The 24,780-nt window shown below is 36.9% G+C and overlaps 1 protein-coding gene and 1 pseudogene across 1 annotated transcript in view; one reads left to right on the top strand and one right to left on the bottom strand.

Moving 5' to 3' along the window:
- The window catches only part of MAOB (monoamine oxidase B), a 112,624-nt gene that overhangs the window by 80,532 nt on the left and 7,312 nt on the right, over nucleotides 1-24,780 (top strand). Inside the window, exons 6-12 of the mRNA XM_011380023.2 lie at nucleotides 4,779-4,920; nucleotides 6,149-6,298; nucleotides 8,916-9,075; nucleotides 14,279-14,375; nucleotides 15,378-15,431; nucleotides 16,408-16,465; nucleotides 19,167-19,264. Of these exons, the coding sequence (XP_011378325.1) occupies nucleotides 4,779-4,920; nucleotides 6,149-6,298; nucleotides 8,916-9,075; nucleotides 14,279-14,375; nucleotides 15,378-15,431; nucleotides 16,408-16,465; nucleotides 19,167-19,264 (759 nt within the window). The remainder of the gene's footprint in view (nucleotides 1-4,778; nucleotides 4,921-6,148; nucleotides 6,299-8,915; nucleotides 9,076-14,278; nucleotides 14,376-15,377; nucleotides 15,432-16,407; nucleotides 16,466-19,166; nucleotides 19,265-24,780) is intronic.
- LOC111731597 lies at nucleotides 10,427-10,545 on the bottom strand (annotated as a pseudogene).

Here is a 24,780-nt window from a genome sequence, read left to right as displayed (position 1 = left end):
ATCAAACTAAAAAGCTTCTGCACAGCAAAAGAAACTGTCAACAAGGTAAAGAGACAACCATCCGAATGGGAAAATACATTTGCAAGCAATGCCTCCAACAAGGGTCTAATATCCGAAATATATAGAGAACTCATACAACTCAATAAGAACAACAAAAACAAAAAACAAAACACAAAACAAAGGATCCACCCCCCCAAAATGGGCAGAGGACCTGAACAGACACCACTCCCAAGAAGACATTCAAATGGCCAACAAATATTTGAAAAGATGTTCAACATTGCAAGCTATTAGGGAAATGCAAATCAAAACCGCAATAAGAGATCATCTCACACCTGTTAAAATAGCTATAATCAACAGAACAAGTAATAACAAATGTTGGAGAGGATGTGGAGAAAAAGGAACCCTCATACCCTGCTGGTGGGACTGCAAATTGGTACAGCCAGCATGGAAAACAGTATGGAGATTCCTCAAAAAAACTAAGAATTGATCTACCATATGATCCATCAATCCCTCTTCTGAGTATTTACCCCAAAGGCTTGAAAACTCATATCCTCAAAGATATTTGCACCCCAGTGTTCATAGCAACTGTATTCACAGTGGCCGGGACATGGAAGCAAACGGTGTCCTGCGATAGATGATTGGCTAAAGAATTGGTGGTACATATATACAATGGAATATTACTCAACCATAAGAAGAGATGAATTATTGCCATTTGCGACAACATGGATGGACCTCGAGATAACCATGCTAAGCGAAATCAGTCAGACAGAAAAAGTCGAAAATCACATGATATCACTTATATGTGGGATAGAAACCTAAAACAAATGAACAGCAGTAAGAAACAGAGACTCATGGATATGGACAATAGATTAGTGATTATCAGAGGGTAGTGGGTAAGGGGGAGAGAAGAAGTTAGATGGGGTAAAGGGGGTCAATTATGTGACAGAAAGAAATCTAACTATGGGAGGTGAATACATAGTATAAATACATATATCCCTTACTGTTAAAAAGTACCACTGTAACTTATTTGATTTTGTTAACCAATGTCACCATAAAATAAATAAATAAATTAAGAAAATAAAGGGAAAATATAAATGTATAATAATAGAAGATCAGTTATATTATTTGTAGGATACCTGAAAAATGGAATACTCTATAGTCTTTTAAAATCATGTGGAAGAATATTTAATCTCTTGAAAAGATCATACATAATGTTAAATCCATAGAAAAGCAGGCTTTCATTGAGTATGTATAGGGTGATATATGTTCTCGTTTCTGAAAAGGAAAGTGTATATGCACTGCAAAAGCAACAGGCATCCATCTAAATGTTTTTTTTATACTGAATATTATAATACAAACATTTATTCACATCTTTAAAAGTGCTTCACCGAATATGATATTTCATGGTTCGAGAATATTCTGTGCATATTCTCTGGTCTAGATGTATTTATTCATTAGCATTTTGGTTACTTCTAGTTTTTCATTATTATTAATAATAATGTGTAATTATCTGTGTTAAAAATTCTTGTACTTTTCCTATGTCTTCAACCTTTGAAAGAAACCAATTTTGTAATAATAAAATCCTATTACTGTCATGAAATCAATGTCTATTATTAATTATATTCTTTTTAATATTTATTTAATGCTATTTGCCACCTTTTCTGAGAATGTAGTTTGTAATATAACGTATTTTGATTGTAATAAAATCACAGAATTTACCTTTAAATTCTATACATTAGATTTTTCAAAATTCATTGAGTATTTGACTATCTGCATTTATTTTATAACTTATATTATGAAAAGCTTTTAATAGATTCAGTTAGGTCTTTTGTCCCTAGAACACTTTAAAGCTCCTTAAAGATAGGACTAATTTTATTCCTTTAGGACCATAGATATCTGGCTTTTTCTATCATGTCCTTTACCTAGTCTTCTCTTTGGGGAAATTCTAGGTTGTTGGCTGGTAAAATAAAGAATTCTGAGATATTAGGAATATATGAACACAAGGTAATTTTCTATCTTTTTCTAAACAAGATATACAAGATATATATTTCCTGGTTTTAAAGGAAGTAATCCCTAGAATATCCATCCTATCATGATTCAAACTAAAGCACAATGATATATTCAAAGACTAATATTGATTATTCTTTCAGTTATTATTTATAAAGTGCTTTTCAGAAACACAAATTAAATTTGCAATGTGGTTACAGCTATTTAAATACCTTTTTTAAAACCTAAACCTAGAAAAAAATGCATTAAAATGAAACTAGTGACTATCTTTTGAGGAGGAGAAATATGAAAGATACTCATTCTCTTACCTGTTTATTTTATGAATTTTCCACCTTTTATATAATGTGTATTTATTTTTCATGTATAAAAATATATTTATCTTTTAAAAAGTCAACAGGGCAAGGAAAACAAAAATATTATTACACTAGCTTCCTTGACTTTCCTTCCCTCAGATGTTGTTCTTCTCATTTCTTTTCACACTAAAACTCCCAGAGTAAATCAAATAAAGGATTAGGAATGACCTGACCCTCCATAGAGAATTACTTTTAGATCTCCCTCCATTTTAATTCTAGATTATTTCTTTCAAATTGGCAGTAATAACAACTGCAATTGCAGCCGTATTTTTATGTTTAATATTGGCTGTCTGGCTAGGCCAACATTAAGTTTTTAGTTATTTATTACTCTCTTAACCTTATACTGCCCCAATTCACCTATAAAACAAGGAATAAAAGAAACAGGATATTAGGAAACAGCAAAAGGATGTTTTCACTTTGAAGTAATATTTTAAACAATGTTTGGATATTTGCTTTAGATAGATGTCACAAATTGTTTCTGCAAAGGAATCACAAGTCAGCAATTTCTATCCCTTCAGTTATCATGAAGAATCTTACGAAACTATGTCACTTCAACATATATATTACATTATTTGCTGGCTAAATGATGGAGACTGTCACAAAAGTTCTGTCAGGTTGTTATGGCTGCAGACATTGTCAGTAACTGTTATGTATGTTAGGCGTGATTCTACAAAAGTCCAGAGTCAAGGTACACTAGAGTAAAGAGATGCCCTTTGTTGAGTCAACTTGTCAGTTGACTAATTGAATAAGGTATAATGTGGTTTGAAGTTGTATCATTTAGTGAGCTGTGTACTACATATTATTAACCTCTCTGAGCCTGTTTTGGAGCTTGTGACTGGGGAAAAATAATAACTATTTTATAGTTTTACGATAATTCAATAACGCAACAGGTGTAAAAACCTTTGAGTGTTAAAGAGTTCAGTATTATTTATTCCACTCATTGTCAGCACTACCAGGTAGCAAATTCTGCCTCAGACATGACCAGATTAATAACACAGAAACTTTATGTCAAAGTCAAAGGGATGATTGGTCCTTATTAAAGATATCCCAAAGTATGTATTACTATTGGTGAATTTTCAGGTGTGTTAAATATAACTGAGTCATTGGAATTATGTGAAATTATTCACTTGCTGGTGTGCCTGCAGATAGGATATAACCTCCCACCATTTACCTGACAACTCCAAGCAAAGGTCACCTATCTTTGCTCTATTAATTGTTTTTCCTCCTATTTATCCTTTGAACTTGTTTTCCATTAGGCAGTAAAATAATTGAGTAGATAGCTGTGACTAATTCTGTGTTTTGTACAGTTCCTAGTATATTCTTTGTGCATTATAGATAATTTTGTAATAATGCTTAATTGATTTTCCTTATTAACCATTCATTAAATCATCCAACAAGTAATTACTGAGTGGTTACTATGTCCCAGGCACTTTTATTAAAGGGGACACTATGGTGGGCAAGAAAGTTAAGATCCCTATTTTCATTGGTTGATATCCTAGAAGGGGAGACAGCAATAAAAAATAATAAAACAATAATTAAGATAATTTAAGATAGTGAAAAGAATTCTAAAGATACTATATTATGATAAAATGATAGAGAATGATAGGGTGCTGGGAATGTGGAAGCCAGTGCTCATTTTCATAGACATATAAAAGTTCATCTTTCTGAGGAGAAATTAGGATAAGTAGAGAGAGTATAAGATGAGATAGAGAAGGTAGGCATGGGCTATATCACTTAGGACTTTGGAGGCCATGGTAAAGGATCGGAATCTTATTCTGATTTTGATAGGATGACATTGGAGGGTTTTAAGCAAAGGAATGACATGACTTAATTTACATTTTAGAAAGAGCACCATGTAGGGGAGAGAGGTAAAAACCTTCTGGCTTCAAGTGTAGCGAATAGATACCAGGTGAAGACAAGTGGAGGCAGAGACTGGTCTAGAGGAGATAATTGCAATACCCTTGGCAAGAGATGATGCTAAATCGGCAGTGATGAAGGTGGAGTGATGCAGTGAAAGACAATAGGACTTCCTGATGGATTGGATGCAGGAAGAGTAATGGAAAGAGAGAAATTAAGGCTGATTTCTAGAGTGTTGGCCTTAGCAATTGGGTGAATGCCTTTTACCCAATGAGGATCACTGGAAGAGTAGCAAGTGTGTAGAGAGAAATCATGACAGCATAGACTATGGAATATAAGCTGAATTTGAGTTAGGTATTTTGGTTAAGGGGAAAATAAATCTCATAGTCTCCCAATCTCTGATGTCATGTTTTATAATACAGGAGTCTAGGGACAATTTTCTCTGACTTGTCAAGTTGTGCCAAACTTAGCCAAGTAAATTTATTGCTTGAATAATTTCCAGAGAATGAAGATGATGCTCTGTTGCATTTGGCAATTTTGCTCTTGTTTCTTCCTGAACAGATCTGCAAAGAAGCTTGCTACTTTCTTTGTGAACCTGTGTGTCAGTGCGGAGACCCATGAGGTCTCTGCTCTCTGGTTCCTGTGGTATGTGAAGCAGTGTGGGGGCACAATTAGGATCATCTCAACAACCAATGGAGGGCAGGTACCCATCTATATCCCCACCATTTCAACAGAAAACCACCACTGCTTAAATGAAAGATTGGCATCATCCTTTAATCATGAGCAGATAGAGCAGAAGGCAGGCTTGTGAATTTTACAGCTTTATCATGAGAGCTCAAAGTAACTTGTGAGGGGACAGCCTGTTGTTAGGTACCCAATATAATTTTAAGATTAGGCTTGTTTCTTTTTATGTACTTTTGCAATTTTTCAATTGGATATACATTTTGTTATTATTTGATAAGTTTGTAGGAGACCATTTGATGGACATAACTTGAACACTTCTTGGAAAACTCAATGAGGAAAGTCAGCTGTGTGTTTTTAATTTAAAACACACAGCAAATGGAATTCATTCATTCATTCATTCATTCATTGCCTATTTTCTGGGTTCCAGCATTGTATAAGGCACTATGCTAGTCACAGTAGGAAATAGATTAGACTTCTTATATAACCTGCTTGTTAGTCATTTTCTTTTCCTCTCCTTCTTAACCCCCTTCCTCCTCCTCATTTCCCTTTTTTTCTCCTTCTCCCCTCCTCTTCTCCTTCTCCTTCTTTTCTTCCTTCTTCTTCCTAAATCCATTTGAAATAGTCTTTTAAAAATTAACTGAAAATTTAGGAGGAGGCAGTCAGCTCAAATGTGTGCACAACCATGAAGAATCTTTCGAAGGTTTAGCAGGGCTTAGGTGGGTTAGTGCAGTGAGGTAAAATGACCTCAGTGGCCATGGAAGCAGCAGGCATCTGACCCAAGTTAAGATGGGCAGCCTGTAATAATAGAGAGTAGGCTGGCCCAGGGATGGATGGGCCAGGGAGGTTCTGGGCCTGAGTAATAAGGATGGGGAAAACAGGCTCAGATGAGTGGTGGCCCAGCTGTAGGTAGCTTCACCAGACCCAGCAACACAACAAGGGGATACAGATAGGGCATAGAGCAGGGGTAGTGATTAGACAGGTGGGATATGGGGTCAGATTGAGGTGGTCCAGTTAAGGTTGGAGCCTGGGAATCTGCAAAAGCATAGACTTGGAGGTGACTGTTATAAAACCTGTAATTTTGTCAAAAGCCAGCAATCACTAGTAAGAAAACAATGGTTAAAAGCACTGTTCACAACAGCAAAATGAAATTTTATTTATTTCACATAAAGATCTGTGAGAGAAGTTATTAATAATTTGTACACATTCCTATATTTCCTATCTACCTCTTGTGTACTTTTATTTTCCAGGAGAGGAACTTTGTGGGTGGATCTAGTCAAGTGAGTGAGCGGATAATGGATCTCCTTGGGGACCGAGTGAAACTAGAGAGGCCTGTGACCCACATTGACCAGACAGGAGAAGATGTCCTTGTGGAGACCTTAAATCATGAGGTGTATGAGGTAACCAAGAGCTTTAAATTAGAAGGAAGAGGCAAGAGTCTCATAGATGACCAAAGCTTAAATAAAGCCAAGAATATTCCAGACTTCATAGATAATCCTTTTGTCAAAAGCGAAAAGGCTAACTCTATTTGAAAGAAAGTAAAAGAGAACCAGAATATTGGCGGGGCAGGGGGGGCGGGGCGGGGATTTTTAAAAACATATATTATTAACTATCTGTATTGCACTTTTATATAATTAGAAAAACAAAGAAAAATTTATTTGATAAATATTAAGTGCCTCCTATGTGCCTGGCACTGTTCTCGGAGTTGGGAACATAACGGTGAACAACATTTTCTGCCTTCATCTGGCTTACATTCTACTGAAGGAGCAAGGCCATAACCAAATACATAGTTAAAATATAAAGTATGCTAGATAGTAATAAGTACTGTGGGAAGAAATCAAGCAGAGAAGGAGGAGGGGGCGTGCCAGAGGTGGTTTGAGATGACTGGTTATGCAATTTTAAATATGTCATCAAGGAAGGCCTCACTTAGAAGGTGATGTTTGAGCATAGCACCAAAAAAGATGAGGGATTGAGCCATGTGGCTCTCTGAGGGAGAAGCATTTTTGGTAGACAGAATGGCTAGTGCAAAATCCCTGAGGCAGAGACAAGCTTGGCATGATGAAGGAACAGCAAGTTAATCAAAATGGCAGAGTTAAGGATTGAGGGGAATAGTAATTAAAGATAAGATAAAAGATGTAACAGGGGTCTGTTTCATGTATGGTCTTGAAGTGACTGTAAGGAACTTGGTTCTGATTCTACATAGGATGTGAAATCATTGGAGGTTCTGACCTAGGGAATAAGGGCTTGTTTTGGTTTTAACAAGATCCTTCCAGTTTCTCTGTTAAGAAGAGACTGAAGAAGGGGGCAAGAGTAGAATGAAGGAGAAACATTAAGAAATAAGCAAAAACAGGGAAGAGAGGGAAAATGGCATAGACGATAGAAGCTTTATTCATCTCTCTCACAACCACATCAAAGTTGTGACAGAAACATGGCACAAACAGCGAAGAAAGTCGCCTGGGATCTAGATGAACAGAAGCACTACAACTAGGGAGAGAAGTAATCAGCCTGCAATGGTAGAAGGTAGGAGTAGGTGAAGATGCAAGGCTGACCAGTCCCCAGCGGCTGAGTGGTAAAGGGGCTGTGTCCGTGACTGGACTTTAGTGGTGATGGACCTGTTTGCTCTGAGCACCAGCTCTGGGTCAGCTGCACAGGGGGAACCATGGACTTACAGGAGGACATTGAGTTGTCAGAGTGAGGGCCAAAGGTGAGGCTCTCTCCAGGACTGAAGTGATGGTGGTATCCATTGCTCTTCTGTTGAGCCCTCTCCCTTCCCAGTGTACAGAGACAGCGCCCCCATAGCTGAGACTTCATCAAACTGGATAACAGAGGTCGTTCCACCCAGAGGATTCCCTGAGACTCCGCCTCTCCCAACTAGCAGCCCCACCCAAGCCACATCCAGTTGTGTTCTCCGCGAGTCTGGTGCTCCTTGCTGAGTAGCGCTAAGACTCACACTGGTGGCAGCTGACCTCAGCTCTGGTGTGGTTTCCAGAGGCACTTATAAGCACAGCATCTGCAGATTGCTTGCTGAATTTTAATAGGTGGCCCCAGAGGGGTACAGGCTGGGGCTTAACTTGGCCTGCAGCTGAACCCCTCTCAGGACTGTGCCACTAGACACCTACTAAACAAAGCCATGCTAATAAGACCGGGAGACTTAGGAGCTTTGCTTAGTACATAGAAATAGACACAGAAAGGCAGCCAAAATGGTAAGACAAAGAAGTAGAAACCATATGAGAGAAGAGAACAGAGATTCAGATATAATGGAGTCAAGTAATCTAACAGATGCAGGGTTCAAAACACTGCTTATAAAGATGCTCAATGAACTTATGGGAAGTATAGATGAATTCAGTGAGAACTTCAACAAAGAAATAAAAAACATAAAAATGGAAATGGAAATTATAAAAGAGAAGCTGTCTGAAATGAAGAACACATTATCTGAGATGAGTATATTAAATGGAATAAACAAAGGAATAACCAAAGTGAATAAAGAAGAGGATCAAATGCCCTATCTAGAGAACAAGAAAGCCAAGGACACTCGATCACAATGGCAAGAACAACAATAACAGAAACAAACTCATAGATACAGGAAATATTTTGAGGTCTACTAGATGGGAGGATGGTTGGAGGGGATGGTAACAGTGAAAAATGGCAAAGGAATTAAGAAATACAAATGGATAGTTACAAAATAGACATGGAGATATAAAGTATACCATAAGAAAAATAATAATGTCGTAATATGTAAGGGGAAGAGGGGTACTAGATTTAGTGGGGTGATCACTTTGTGAGTTACATAGATCTTTAATCACTATGTACAACTGATCAGCTGTACAACTGAAATTAATATATTATTGTATGCCAAATATAATTGAAAAAAAACTTATTGAATTGTACAATGTAAATATGAGCAACTAATTGTCTATTATATTTTAATAAAGACGAAAAGAAATAGAACTAAAAAAAGAAACAAAAAAGAAGCAAAACAACCCACCAACAATGTTTAACTGTGTTGTTTTCTTTTAGGCTAAGTATGTGATTAGTGCTATTCCTCCTACTTTGGGCATGAAGATTCATTTCAATCCCCCTCTGCCAATGATGAGAAACCAGCTGATCACTCGTGTGCCTTTGGGTTCAGTCATCAAGTGTATTGTTTACTATAAAGAGCCCTTTTGGAAGAAAAAGAGTGAGTACTTTCCTTAAATAAAGACCTTCAGGAGAAGGTCTAAGAAACTTGGTATAAATACATGCATTTGCATGTAACTGTTTTAATTAGAATGCTGGACATAAAACGTTTAGTCCAGGTTCTAAGTACTTTTCTATCAAATAAAATATATTGACACAAACTCATGAAATTTGCTTTCCTTGGGATATGACCAACTTTTTATAGTTCAATATAAAGTTTATTAATCTTTCCACAAAATCATGTGAATATAGCTTATTAACATTTTCTAATACAACTTTTAAAAGTAGACATTTTTAGAGCCATTCACAAAGGTGAAGTTTGAAAATTTCCAGGCTATTTCTCATGTGTGTCAAGATTCTACTATATTAAATTAAATCAATTTGTTCATCATACATATTCAACAAGTGTGCTACTTTACTGTGTAGAATAGTATCTTTCTGTTTCTACCCTTTTTTCAGCTACCTCATAGCCTCCTAATTCTCTACCTTTGTAAGAAATCCTATTTAGAACTATTATTAAATTGGTGTATCAGTTGAGAAAGTAATTTACCTTTTGCAAAGGACAGTGTAGTGACTCACCATGAAGAGCCTACCGCTGCTAAACTGTTTCCTCTCATCACCCAGGTCCTGCATTTTAGGTAGCTGGCTGATGACAAGTAGATCGGGTTAAGGATCATGGAATAGAGATTTTTCTCCTAATGACTTGAATGCCTTTATTTGTGAAGAGAATCTATAACTTTCCATTCACGTCTGCAAACTTTTATCTTAGACCTGCTACGTGCTAGGGAAGTTCAATGTTGGGTACCAGTATCAAAAAGAAAACCCAAGTTCTCCACCTTTTAGAGGTTGGGTCTGACTGAGTCCTTGTTGGTAATGAACTTTGAGTTACATTATAAAAAAAAATGATTGTAGACATGAAAGTCTCACCAAAACATTTTTAGTTTCCTTTGAGTTACTATATTAATGTATTTCTTTAACTGATTACTATTGAGCACCTATTGTACAACAGACATTGGGAATTGGGAATTACCAATTATAATAGGCATTGGGAATTCACATGTTTCCTTGCCCAGAAAACCCAGACTCAGGAGGAAGACAGTCATGTAAACTGATAATTGCATGACAATATATTAAGGTCAGTGTTAGCATTCCCTAGGCTATTGTAGAAACACAAGAGAAGGCTCCAAAACTCACATCCAATGTGATTCCTGTTACATCGATAAGCGATTCAATAACAGTTTCTTTTTCTTTTCTTTTTTTTTTTTTTTAGGGGAGGCAACCCTTGGTTGACCTCACAGATTGCAAGGACCTTGTCAGCTTACAATCCCCCCCACTTTTTAAAAAATTTTTTACACCTACAGCACCTGGTTTTCCTAGGTGGTCTCCCATCCAAGTACTAACCAAGCCTAACCCTACTTAGCTTCCGAGATCAGACGGGATTGGGCTTGTTCAGGGTGGCATGGCCATAGTCAATAACAGTTTCTTGAAGGATTCAATAAGGTAATGAAATCTGATGAAATTGACTCTTATAACATAGTCTTTGCATTGTCTTAGAGTGCTAACGTCACTGCCGAAGACACTGTGATTAACAAATAACACAAAAGCTCCGGGAATATTGAGCTAACTGGATAAAAGGGAGAGAATTTAGCAGCCCGAATAGCCTAGCACAATAACTAGCACATATTGGGCACTCAGCAACCAATCATTCAAGATTTTTGTTTGTTTGCTTTGTTTTGTTTCATAAGTGCAGTATGGTTTGGATTATTAAAGAGAAGGTAACTTTTTGCATTTTGATACAGACAGCCCTTGATTGCTTGTAGATTGATTATTCCAGGAAATGCCTCTCAGTCTCTTGGTGCGTAACATCTGTTTGAATTTGCAAGGAGTACCCCCGTTCTTTTCTGGCCTTCCACCAGGTCATCCTAAGTCCAGCTACTCTCACTATCTGTATCCTACCCTCCCAGGATCCCTGTGAGAGTTGAACATCACAGCCACTTCAGCCTTTCTCTCTTCTCCGCTTAACTGGAGAGAGCAGGCCATTACCAATGTCTTGAATCTTTCCAGTCTCCCTCGCTTTTGCTTATCTACATCACTTGCACTTTCTATTAAATCTAATTTATATCAATTCCTGCTTAAAATGACAGAAGCAATACCTGATTTTTAGAAAAATTACAGAAGTAAACTTGTCCACTATAAAACTTTCAAAAAATAAGTTTATGAAAAATATCCTTCTCCTATTACCTCTCCCCTTAGGGAATCACTGTTAAAATTTTAAGTTGTTTATCCTTAGAGAGTTATTGTATGCATAGGTAATACTTTAAGTATATACGTACATATATATTGAAATATATATATACTTTATTTTTTTATTTTTCAGTTATAGTTGACATTCATTTTTTTTCATTACTTTCAGGTGTACAGCAGTGTCTTAATATGTATAACATTTATATGCAAACATAATTTTAAATAAATGTTATATTTTTTCCCCAAACTTTTTTTTTAAAAACATGATACATATTAAACTGAAATTTGTGTTTTCCTGTTAGCAGTTTGCCATAAACATTTCTCTATCAGTGCATTTAAATGTACCTCATTTCAATAACTGAATAAACAGTATTTCACTGTATGACTCTATCAAAATGTACCCAATAGGTCTACTGTTGATAGACATTTGATTATTTCCAAGTTTTTGCTATTACATACTATGCTGCAATAAACAGCTTCATTCATATGGCTCTGCAGATTTGTATAGGAACATTTTGATAAATTTGTAAAAGTGGAATTATAAAGTCAATTGACTTGGGTAGGTCCAGCTAATAATCTTTAAAAAATTTTGCCAATCAGTAGGGGAAAATATCCCATTTATCTGTAATTTGTAAGTTTTATCATTAATAAGGCTTAGGGGCTATATTAAATCATTCCGTAAGTTACCTATTTATCCTTTGCTTGTTAAATTTTTTCTATATATGTTGCAAATATTTTTTCCCAGTGTATCAGTTTTTAAAAATTTGTTTATGATGGTTTCACCCTACTAAATTCTTATATACATGGGGCTTTTCTGGACTGACAGTTCTATTCTACTGATCTTTGTCACTGTCCTCTAAATATTTTTTATAGCCTTATACATAAAAAATTTTGAACAACAACTACCACTGAATATATTTATTTCCCAAATTACACGCATGGACCTCTGAAAATATATTTTTATAATTATAAAATATATAAAAGTAGACTTTTTTGAAAAACTTAAGTTCTAATATCTTCCTCCACTATCTAGATGTGCAATCTAGATATCCAACACAGGTTTATATTAACTAGTGCTATGACAGCACTGTATTATTCTTTTAATCACTGTGGCTTTATAATATGTTTCATATCTAGTAGGAAATTCTCTCTCTCTTTATTATTTTTCCTGTAATTTTGTCTGTGGTAAATTTGAGTTATTATTCCAGATGAATGTGATCATTTGTTCAGAACTCTTAAACCCCCACACTCATAAAGCTTCTATTGAATTATTTTATTCTTAATATTCCTCGTTCTCACCTCCCATAGTTGCAATGTCTTCATTTTTCTCCCTAGAAATGTTACTTGCCACTTTGGGAGAAATTTCTTCTACTCGTCTTTTTTTACTGAGAGTTCCTTCTTGTTTGTTGTTAGTTTGTTACTACTTTTGTCTTTACTGCTCTTGTAAAAGGACTTTGTTAAATGTCTAGATGTCTTTGAATGCTTCTTCCTTTTTAAGAGTGAGGCAGGACCAAGCTAACTGGAAGTTCTGGACGTCCTGTGTGCATGGGCAGGGCTCAGCTTTCTACCTGCAAATGATAGAACTGCCACTGGTGCCGCATGGTTTGTCCTGGCATGAAGTGAATCTTCTCTCTCCTCCTTGTTCCTTCACTTCTTCCCAGTGCACCTGCATAGCTCAGAGACCAACTTTGCATTGGGAAAGAGGTGTCCAAGGAGTCTCACTACCCGGAAAGCAGGGCCTCCACCATGGATAGTCCGACATCCTCTGCTATCTCTCCATCCAATCCAGTTAACTCCCATATGATAGTGTGTACTTGCTCTTATCACATCCTATCCAGTTTGTCTCCTCTCTTTCTTGTCTTTTGATAACGGATGATTCCTCAGCTATTTCTCTTGTATTCTTAAATCTTCTTGAGTTCTTGTGTAGACTTTAAACATTTCTCTTTCCCACATTTCAGTATTCCTAAATGTTTCTCTGTCCCAGTATACCCAAGGGTCACACAGGCACCCTTCAACTTGGACATTGATTCTCATGGATGCACAGTGGGGAGGGACGTGGGAGGAGAGAGAGAAGCAAGTGCCAGTAAAAAGGCCTACAGGTGAGTCTGCTCATATACAGGTTAGGGTGGTACATACTCTCAAAGTTCTTTCTCTGTTTTTTTCTTCTTCATTTTGAAACCCTCTTATTGGATTTTCTATACAATATTTGTTCCAAAGTCTTCCACCATAATTTTGTTCAAACAACCTCAATATGCAAATAAATGATGGAGCAGTAGGAGTAGTGCACTGTAATAGGATATTATTATAGCATTTTAAATTCTGCCCTGATATTTTTCCTATTGCTTTGTCACATTCTTTTGTTGAAATTGTATATATTTTGTTCAGGAGGGGAATGAGAGAAGCCCTTTGTCCAAAATGAGCTGAATTTTTTTCTAAGTTGTTCTTATGGTCATGTTTGAAATGAGGGTTTGGAACCCTGTGGATTTTAGTTATCCATGTCCTCTCTGCCTTGTTTCCAGATAATTAAGAACTAGTTAATATAAAGTAAATGGCTCCTCGTAAAATGTGAGTGTTTAGTGTCTTTTATTTTACAGTAAGGGACTAATATTTCTTTTACACATCTTTGGTTTTATCTGATGTATTATGAAAGAGGAGATAGAGGACACAAGTATTAATGCCAAAGGAAACAAGATTTCATTAAAGGGTGTCCTGGATTAATGGAAAATATCATATTGCTTTATTCTTTGCAAAGAGGGGTTTACAGTTAGATTTTTTCACAACATATTGGCTACTTAGCCTTCTTTTTGACATCGGTTTGGTTTGCCTTTATATATTGAGAGTATAGCATCTTATATTTGACCTTTGAGCTTCTCAAATTGAAAAATATGTGCTCATTGTTAACTGCTCTGGGTAGCTTGATAGGGTGATAAATATCTTCTTCCATCTTGATGATTTCCAAGATTACTGTGGAACCATGATTATTGAAGGAGAGGAAGCTCCAGTTGCCTACACGTTGGATGATACCAAACCTGATGGCAACTATGCAGCCATAATGGGGTAAGGCACAGTTATGGTGGTGTGAATGCTATTTGGTATTGACAATGCAGTCCCATACTATTAATAAATGTGCCCCAAACTTTTTTAGAAATAATTTTTACCCAATGGCACTATTCCCCAAGTCCAGCAGTAGAAAAATTATTTTTTAAAAAATAATTTCTTCCAATGAATAAATATTTAGAATGGAATTAGAACATCGATAACATTTTAAAATTCGTTATATTAATTTTCTGCTTCATAGTAAGTGCTGAGTGTTGGGATATATGTTGGTAAGCTGTCTTTTGTGAAAGCATGATATGAAGAAGTGACTTAGAGTGTTTTACTAAGGGGGCTTCTTGTGGAGGCTTGCAAAGACATCAGCGGCATTTCTGTGGAATGCTGAGATTTTTCCAGTCCTACTAGAGAAGAGCCAAGACCAGTCCAGTCTTCAGTTTGGCAAGGAAGACCAACCAGCACATTTGGGGAATATTGTGGGGGACAGAACCTCTCCCAGAGAGATGATCACCTGGAGCAGCCAAAATTGAGATGAGCCTTAGGATATGTATAAGTTTATTTCAGAGAGAGCCAAGGGTCAGAAGGGGGAGATCAAAGCCAGTTTTATGAAGTCGAAGGCAAACATAGAGCTAGAAATGGAGATGCATCCTAGAAGGCTGGATACTAGGGAGACAACATCGTGAAGATAGAACCAAAGGGCAAAGACTGGATGAAGCTGGAAAGGCTCAGACACACCTTAGATGGGCATTTGAAAGCCAGGGCTCATTCCTATTAGCCACCAGCCATGTAGTGGGAGGTGGGTCAGTCACAGAAATTATGGCCATCTGTCTTTAGTCCCTTGAATCCCTAAAGGTGGAAGGTACCTTTTAGTGTCAGGAATGTAATACATAAATAGTAAAACATTGAAGATAAAATAAGCTAGTATATAATTTGTTTCTTTGGGTTGACTTTTAATTTGTTTACTAGGCACCAGTAATTTACCCCATTTTTCTTGTTTGTATGTTTTAGATTTATCCTTGCCAACAAAGCCAGAAAACTGTCTCGTCTTACCAAAGAAGAAAGGTAAGGAAAAAGTGCCTCTGTTTTCTTCTCTCACCCCCTCCCTCCCTTACTTTCTTCCTCTACCTCTCTTCCTTCTTGTCTCCTCCCCATCCCTTTCCCCTTCTTCCCTTCTTTTCCTTCTTCTTACTTTTCTGCCTACTGGCTTGCCTTTCAATTTTACTTAGTTTTCAACTTAAATACTGCCTAATAATATGTGCGTGCCCAATACTACATGTATGTTATATTAATTATAAGGGTCTTGTATAAAGGCACCATGCTTATAACTTAAGAATCAAGTATTCAAGTTAATATCTATTGAGTTTATTGTACATAAGATGCCATGAAAAGAGCTATAGAAAATACAAAATACACATACCAACCACCTGTATCAAAAACGGATATAGCTCAGGAGCTGAAAATTTACTTGGGGAGGAGTGCATTTCTAATAATTTCCTGGGTGATGCTGCTGCTGGGACCACACACTGTTTTACATCATTAATGAAAAATCATGTGAGTTTATTGGTAAAACTAACTCTGAAAACTTAAATAATCTGCTCCAGACCTTATAATACATAAGATGCAGAAGCAGAATTCAAAGCCTTTTCTGCTCCCTCCTTTCCCACTCTGCCCATGGCTTTGTAGTTGGATAGGAGGAGGAACGGGGAGAGCAATGGTCAGGTCTGGATCCTCCCAGAATCTTCAGTGCTTAGCAGATTGACTGATACATAAGAGGTACACAATGAATTTTTGAATGAATGAACAAATTGCCATGTGCCTGCAGTGCTTCAGGCAATACATCGCTTTATTTTCATTACTTATGACCTCATAGATTTAAGACACTTCAGATAGAATGAGATGCCTTGTTTTGAAAATTTAAAATGAAATGTCAAGTGAAAGTAATGTCTTACAGAGTCTTTTTAAATGAGGGAATAGGTGCCTCTTTTACTTCCTTCCTTCATTTTTACTTTTGTCTACCCCCACCCTCCTCCTCCCATAGGTTGAATAGACTTTGTGAGCTCTATGCAAAAGTTCTGGGCTCCCAAGAAGCTTTGCAGGTAAGGCTGCTTCCCATTCCTTCCATATGGGTTAAAGCTCTTGCTTTGTCCTCAAGGGGCTAGTAGGGATAGGCTCATAAGTAGGGCCATAGAGCTCATGTTTTCCCTGATATATTCTCAGAGGGGCCTGCACAGGGCTGGTCAACTTTTAAATTGTCTCAAAGAATATGGGCCCTGACTGGTCTGGTAGCAGCTCAGGAACTCTGCAACACTGCTGTGCTACACTTGTTCTTGAGTTCAGAGCTCTTCCTGGAGCAGGGTATTGAGCCACTCTGCTCTCAGCTCTGTCAGGGTATAAAAGAGGGGAGCTTCTGCTACCCCTACTGAGCTCCTACACCCTAGCAGCCAGGATTCGGATGAAAAGAGTTTTGTCTTTCTCTGTTGATTTGTAAAGAAACCAGAGTCTCATTTGTATATATAAACTAGCATATAAGCACTTCTTCACACCCAACCTATCCCCACTGTCTTGCAAGCAAAATTAGGGTTGCCTGCTCCACTTCTGAACATCCCTTTTTGCCCTCTTTTATCTTTGAATATTAGAGGTTCAGGGAAGACATGCTGATTGATTCAAAGTCAGCCTTGTCAGCTGAGTTTCCTAGACATTTTTGGAAGTAGCCTGAGGAAACTGATCTTCTAGTTAAACTAGTAGTACCTTGCAGATGATCAAAGGAGGGGTGAGGCTGGGGTAGGGAGGCAGTGTGGTAGGATATTTCGTGACAGTCTCAGGGCCCAATATGCTCATCATAACCAATAGCAATAACTGTCTCCCTTATCTTTTTTTTTTTTTTTTTTTTTTAGCAATGAGTTGGTGTTCTCATTACATTTACCAGACTGCTGGGTTTTTAATGTTTTGATGTGGATTAAGTCATCTTTTGAAAGTGATTATTAAATCCAGTTATCCATGAAACATTTGAAGGCAATGGAGACTGATATGTAAATGAACAGTTAAAGTGTGAGAAAAATCTAATGAGGCAACTAAGAATATTAAGCCTTTTAAATCCACATTTCTGTAGTGCACACCTAGTTGAGCAACTACATGGCTTAATCTTATTATTCTAACACTTATCTTGCTCAACTACACAGTACTTGCTTCTTCTAGTCAAATTGTTGTGGCTTTTGAATTTGTATTGTTTATTCATTCTTTTAAAGCATAAATTTTTTCCTGTACTTGATATAGGTGAAAACATGTGCTCTTAAGGATTTCTGGAGTTCTTTTTTGGCAAATGAACAAGAATAATTAATTGATTGGTTTGGAGAAAAACAATAATAACGAGGAATGTATTTTGCTTAATTTTTTGCTTTCATATACCATTTAGCAAGTTTAAATATAAACATAGCCTCTAGGCTCAAGGGTACTGTGAGTGAAGTAATAAAACCAAATATATATATATATCTATATCTCTATCTATCTATCTATATATATATATAATAGATACCCTATCTATCTATCTATCTATATATATATAGATAGATATATAGATAGAGATATAGATATATATATCTGCCATATATGAAATGAGTATAAAATGAGTATAAATATATACACACACACACACACACACACACACACACACACACATACTATATGTTAACATATATATGGCAGTCTCTTTTTCTAAGATGGATGTGGGTGATTAATTGCTGATGATAAAAAAGAGCTGGTCCTGTCCTTGATTTCTCTTGGCATAGAGAGGGGCATTTGCTTTACTCTTTCTTTGTTGTCTGTTGTGTGGAAGGAAGCAAGTCTTAGGAAGTGAAAGTTGAAGTCCATCCTTCCTTCTGATTGGCAGGAAACAGCCAGAGAAGGGTGCTCATGAGGTGGTTGTCACTCTCAGATGAAGAGAAGAAAGAGGGCTGGTTAGGAGAGTGGGGACACCACTAGAGGCCTGGAGCAACTTACACTCCTCAGGCAAGGTCTAGTGCTTTGTAAATAGGATGTGTTACAAATGACTATCCAAAGTCCTATATGCGACTGCATATTTTTTAAACAAAACATTTTTTAAAAATCTATTTTTAAACTAACATTTTTATTGTAAAACTTGCCATGTTGACTTTATCTTTTCAAAATCATGTTTAATAATGACACTCATGTTTAATTATTTAAAAATAAAGAGCTCAAGGTTTGCAAAATCTCCTCTAAGTGTAATGCATGTTCATGGCAAAAATATATTTTTCAGACCAATAGTTTCTTACAAGTATCACCAACAGAATTGCCTACATCCCATGAAAACATCAATTCACCTGTCTAGCTTCCCTCAACAAAACTTAATTCCACCAGAAACATGAATCTGGTCAACCCTTTCCCTTGACAGACTTATTTTTCTGCTTTTCTCTGCTCCAACTACTCCGGAAGCATAAATAATTTTTTAAACTTGTCTTGAAATCATTAGGCACTAAAACTTATTAATAGTTAAGACTAATTTAAAAATAGAACTAGACAACTGCAGTTTATTAACAGTATCTGAGACATGAATGAACCAACTGAGAAAACTTTCCGAAGTCAGAACTTCTTAAAGTTTATTACCAAGGACATTTATTTACTTGCACAAAGATATATCTCTAAAAACATCAGGATAATAAGGCTCTACTTCAGACATATAATGGTTCTTCAATATGAAGTCTACTGAACTGTGTTTGATTTATTCTAGATTAGATAGTTTCTTTTGAGTCTCCTTCAAGCTTTTGTCACTTTGCCTTGCAGCCGGTGCACTATGAAGAGAAGAACTGGTGTGAAGAACAGTACTCAGGAGGTTGCTACACAACCTACTTCCCCCCAGGAATCATGACTCAATATGGAAGGTAGAGTAAAAGTGTGCTGAGCTCTAATTGAAATGCCCTGAACCTGAATCCAAACTCTAAACAGGTTCATATAGCTCTTCTGTTTCTTTGAAATCATTTTAAAATCTCTACTTTCCTCTGCATCATGTGAATCTTGTGAATGAAGTCATAATTCTGCATCATAGAGGTGTCTTTGCTCTTAATTTATTTGATGGAGCAATCCCAATCAATATAACCAAAGAAGGTTGCAGCATCAAAATAAGAATTTAGATAGTCAGAGAGTTCACTTACATTGTCAGAAGAAATGTCTTTATACTGAGTTTAGAGCTCAGAAAAACTTCCTCAAATAGAACTATATAAGCGCCAACATGGGTATAGCATTATAAAAACAAAATGAGTTCTAGCAATAGCAAACTTTGTCATCCTGAATAGGTCACCTCACTACTCTGAACCTCACTTTCCTTAGTAGGTGTATGAGAAAGCACCAGATAGACAATACAATAGACAATCATCAGTAAGTTACTAATCAGTGTGTTATTTTTTTAACATCTTTATTGAGATATAATTCACATACCATACAGTTCACCCAAAGTGCATATTTCAACGTTTTTTAGCATTAACAGTATTGTGCACCCAAGTATCACTCATTGGTGCTAGTTAATTGCATTTGATGACAACAGGTGTGAATTAATGATATAATAGTAATTATTATGACTATGAGAGTAATACTAAACCAAGCAATAATTTAATGCCAAGATCTCAATCTAAATAAAATAAGAAATGTAGAGTAGTGAATGAAAGGCTGTCAAGAGTGTAATTAAAAGAGAATGTGAATAAATGTAAATGACTAATCAATCTGTCCATGAAAACTGGTCAAAGAAGGATTAAAACTTACCTGTGAGAAGATACATAATAACTTTGGTTAGCACTTTTATCATCTACCTGAAGATGGCAAAATATCATCTATGAGAACATTCTGGGGTCAAAGGACACCAGCTGATTAGCTACTGGGTCATTAAGTTAATTTTTGGATATGGTGAGTATAGAATATGTCAATAGTAATGGTTTCATTCAGCATTTATTGGCTAAGTGCCAACCATTTGCCAAGCTTTGTGCTCAGATCTTTGATACCAAGTAAAGCCCTCTCTGTTGTGAAGTAGCTGACAGTGTTAGGGGCTGGGACGGGCATGGGGAGAGAAGAGAACATCAAACGACGACTCTAATGCACAGTGGTAAGTACTCTAATAGAGAGGCATAAAAATGCCATGGGGATCCAGGAAGGGACAGGCTAGTCTTAGAGAAATCTAAAAAGGCTTCATAATACCTATACTACCAGAAGATTGTAGAGGGCAGAGAAAGGCTATTGGGTAATGCACTCTAGGCAGATGGAACTGTATGAGCAAATGTTTAAAACTCTACAAGTTCATGGAATGTCAGAGGAAAAGTTCTGCATGGGCTCTGGGTGATATTGAGGATGGAATGGAGAATCATAAAGGTGGATAGGATTCTTTGCCTCATATAGCTCATTCAGGAATATAAAATTTAACTGTTCAACAGAGAAAAGCCAATCAGAGCATCACTTTTGTTTTTGGCTTGTGATGTGATTAGATTTCTGACTATGAAGTGGTCAATCCCATAAACTGTGTTAGGAAAATGCCTTTAGGAAGTGGAGTGTGGGAAGAAAAAGGACACTCGCCTGCACTGGCCTGACCCTGACCATAGGAGAGAAGATAAATTCCATTGTAGAAGGCATTGATGGTGACATGGTACTGCCCCTTTTCATCTTTATTCCTTCCCAGGGACATGTGTCAGGCTTCATAGCATTAGCTTCAATTTGTAAGGGAATTTGTATGGAAACTAAAGCACAGCATATCTTAGTGACATAACTCTCAGCCTGAGCAAGGATTACCTGCCCACAGGGCTTGCTTTCACCCTCCAGGTCCATGACATTAGGGATACTGCAAGGAGTTTTATCTTCATGGCCCTGGAAGTACACAGAAAATGTTCCACTTCCAGATGGAAGACAGAGGACAGTATTGACAGTACAACTTTAGTATAGAATAAATACACATTTCTTAATGAATTTTACTTCTAGATAGACTGAAAAACTGTAACTATTAAGCAGAAAAACACATAAGGAGATATTTTACTCTACCAAGCCATGAGAAAATATACATGGAAATACCCTTTTTCGTGAATGTATACTGTCTATTTACTCACCTGTAAAGGAAGAAGCCAGGATTTTCCTTCGCTAGCTGTTAGACTTCTTTTCCTAAGGGAAAATTTCCACACGATAAGTGGAGAAAATATATCTTTTGGTTTGAAATTAATTCTTACATTTTGCATTTTTACACTTCAATTGTTAGCACGATTAATTCTCTAAGCCTTTATTCTCTCTTCCAATATTTAATTCTAGGATTTGGCCAGGCCTCCTAGAGATTTCCCAGAGGTTAGTTCCCTGTTTGAAAAAAAGAGAACATATTGTGAAAACAGCATTGTTTAATGAACATGGAAAAAGCAAATTTACCTTCTTTTGCAGGGCACCCTTCCTGAATACCCTTAGGCTCTCCAGCCCACACTGGCTATGGATCGCTCCAGATTATTCCAAGTATTATCATCAGTATTCTAATATTCTATAATATTTTCTCTCCTATTACCTATTCCTTTTCTTCTTTATGGCTACAATAAGGGCCCATGAAGGAAAACCCACCAATTCAAGCCAGCCTGTTTGGTTTTCTGATAAAAGGCTCGGTGGTGTACAGCATTGACTTAGAAAGCATGAAATGCTAACTCTGGACATCCACATCCCTTACCTGTATAATGGAAACCTGGGATAGGTATGGCATGCTTCCTTATGACACTTTTGTCAGGGTAACAACAAACTGCCCCTCTTAGAAGCCAAGTGCTGTGACACTTCTGCCCCTTTGTGTAGCATATGGGCATTCTTTGTTAACTAGTGATGACAATATACTAGGCAAAGCATAGAGGATAAAAACAGAGACCTTGACAAATGGTAGATCTAGTTCAAATCCTAGTTCTGCTATTTTCTAGCAGTGTGACTCTTGGAAAGTAACTGCACATTTCTCCTAACCTCTGTTTCTTTGTATATAAAATGAGATAACGGTACTAGTAGCTATGTAATAGAGTTCTTTGAAAATATTAAAGAAATAATTCAATAGAAAGAAGTATAACCAAGTTGTTAAGATCGTGGGCTCTGGAGTCAGATGGCCTTGGTTCAAATACCACTTCTGTCACTCACTAACTGTGACCTAGAGCAAATTACTTTGTCTTTGTTGCTGCTTAGGTTCTCCAGGAAGCAGACTCTGAAACAAAGATTAGCATACAGAATATGTACTAAGGAGAGTCCTTGGTATCAATACTTGTGAGAGAGGAAGGAAGCAGAGGAGGGCAGAGAGAGAAGCTGGGCTGGGATGCAATTCCAATGAAAGCCTCGGCTGTTCTCATAGATTTCTCTGGAGCTAGGATGACCCTTAAGAGTTGTTCCAAGTGAGGCAAAGGAGTCAGGTCATTATAGCCCCATGATGATCAGTCATTAGATGCACTGCTGCTGGAAGGAGGCATGATTTTGTGCAAGGCAATTTTAATTTTCTTCAGCAGAAGCAATCTCCAATGAGGACTGACATCAGAAAACCATGTTCTGGCAGCACTTCCACCAGCTAAAAATAAGTTCTTCATTCTTGAAGGAGGCTCCGAACAGTGCATCACAATATCCACCTCAGTCTCTCTACCTCTATATATGCTCATCTACAAAATGGGGATAATAATAGTACCAACCTCATAGGTATATGGTGAGGATTAATAAACTTAGAAGAGTGCTTGGCACCCAACAGATGTTAACTGTCGTAATTTAATGCAGTAAAACACTTTTTTTCCCCGTTTTTTCAGGACTAATTGTTTCTTTTTTTAATTTTTTAAATTTTTTATGCTTTTATGCTGACATTGCTTAACGAAATCCAATGTTTCAACTGTACACTTTAACAGTAAGGCATATATATATACACACACACACACACACACACACACACACACACCCCCACTGTGTGCTCACCTCCAATAGTTAGATTTCTTTCTGTCACCACATATTTGACCCCCTTTACCCCGTCTGCTTCCCCCCTCCCCCCTACCTTCTGGTAACCACATGTCTATAGTTCATGTCCATGAGTCTCTGTTTGTCTTGTTCATTTGTTGCTTTTAGGTTTATAACCCACATATAAGTGATATCATGTGATTTTCAACTTTTTCTGTCTGGCTGGTTTTGCTTAGCATGATTATCTTGAGGTCCATCCATGTTGTCGCAAATGGCAGGATTTCATCTCTTCTTATGGCTGAGTAATATTCCATTGTATATATGTACCACCGATTCTTTAGCCAATCATCTATTGTAGGATACTTCGGTTGCTTCCATGTCTTGGCCACTGAAAATAATGCTGCTATAAACATCAGTGTGCAAATATCTTTTTGGATATGAGTGTTCAAGTCTTTGGAGTAAATACGCAGAAGAGGGATTGCTGGATCATATGGTAGATCAATTCTTAATTTTTTGAGGAAACTTCATACTGTTTTCCATAGCGGCTGTACCAGTTGCAGTCCCACCAGCAGAGTATGAGGGTTCCTATTGCTCCACATCCTTTCCAACATTTGTTATTACTTGTTCTGTTGATTACAGCCTTTCTAACAAGTGTGAGATAATATCTCATTGTGGTTTTGATTTGCATTTTCCTAATAGCTAGCGATGTTGAACATCTTTTCATATATTTGTTGGCCTTTTGTATGTCCTCTATGGAAAAGTGTCTGTTCAGGTCCTCTGTCCATTTTTTGATTAGATCCTTTGTCTTTTTGTTGTTATTGAGTTGTATGAGTTCTCTGTATATTTTGGATATTAGGCCCTTATCGGAGGCGTTGCTTGCAAATATATTTTCCCATTCAGGTGGTTGTCTCTTTACCTTGTTGATGACTTCTTTTGCTGAGTAAAAGCTTTTTCGTTTGATGAAGTCACATTCATTTGTTTTAGCTTTTACTTCCCTTGCTTTTGAGGTCAAAGTCATAAAATCATCTTTAAGTCCAGGGTCCTTCAGTTTAGTACTTATGTTTTCTTCTATGAATTTTATTGTTTCAGGTCTTGTATTCAGGTCCTTAATTCATTTTTGAGTTAATTTTGGTGTGTAGTGATAGACAACAGTCTAGTTTCATTCTTTTGCAGGTGGCTTTCCAGTTTTCCCAGCACCATTTATCGAAGAGGCTTTCTTTTCTCCACTGTATTTTTTGGCTTTTTTGTCAAAAATTATTCGCCAATATATATATGGGTTTACTTCTGGACTCTCAATTCTGTTCCACTGGTCCATGTGTCTGTTTTGCGGCCAATAGCATGCCATTTTGATTACTGTCACTTTGTAGTATATTTTGAGGTTGGGCAGAGTGATACCTCCAGCCTCATACTTTTTTCTCAGGATGGCTTTGACAATTCGGGGTCTTTTGTGCTTCTATACAAATCTGATGATTTTTTGTTCTGTTTCTTT

This window comes from Pteropus vampyrus, unplaced genomic scaffold, assembly GCF_000151845.1.
Source record: "Pteropus vampyrus isolate Shadow unplaced genomic scaffold, Pvam_2.0 Scaffold387, whole genome shotgun sequence".
Taxonomy (NCBI): Eukaryota; Metazoa; Chordata; class Mammalia; order Chiroptera; family Pteropodidae; genus Pteropus; species Pteropus vampyrus.
This window is presented reverse-complemented; position numbering and strand designations above follow the sequence as displayed.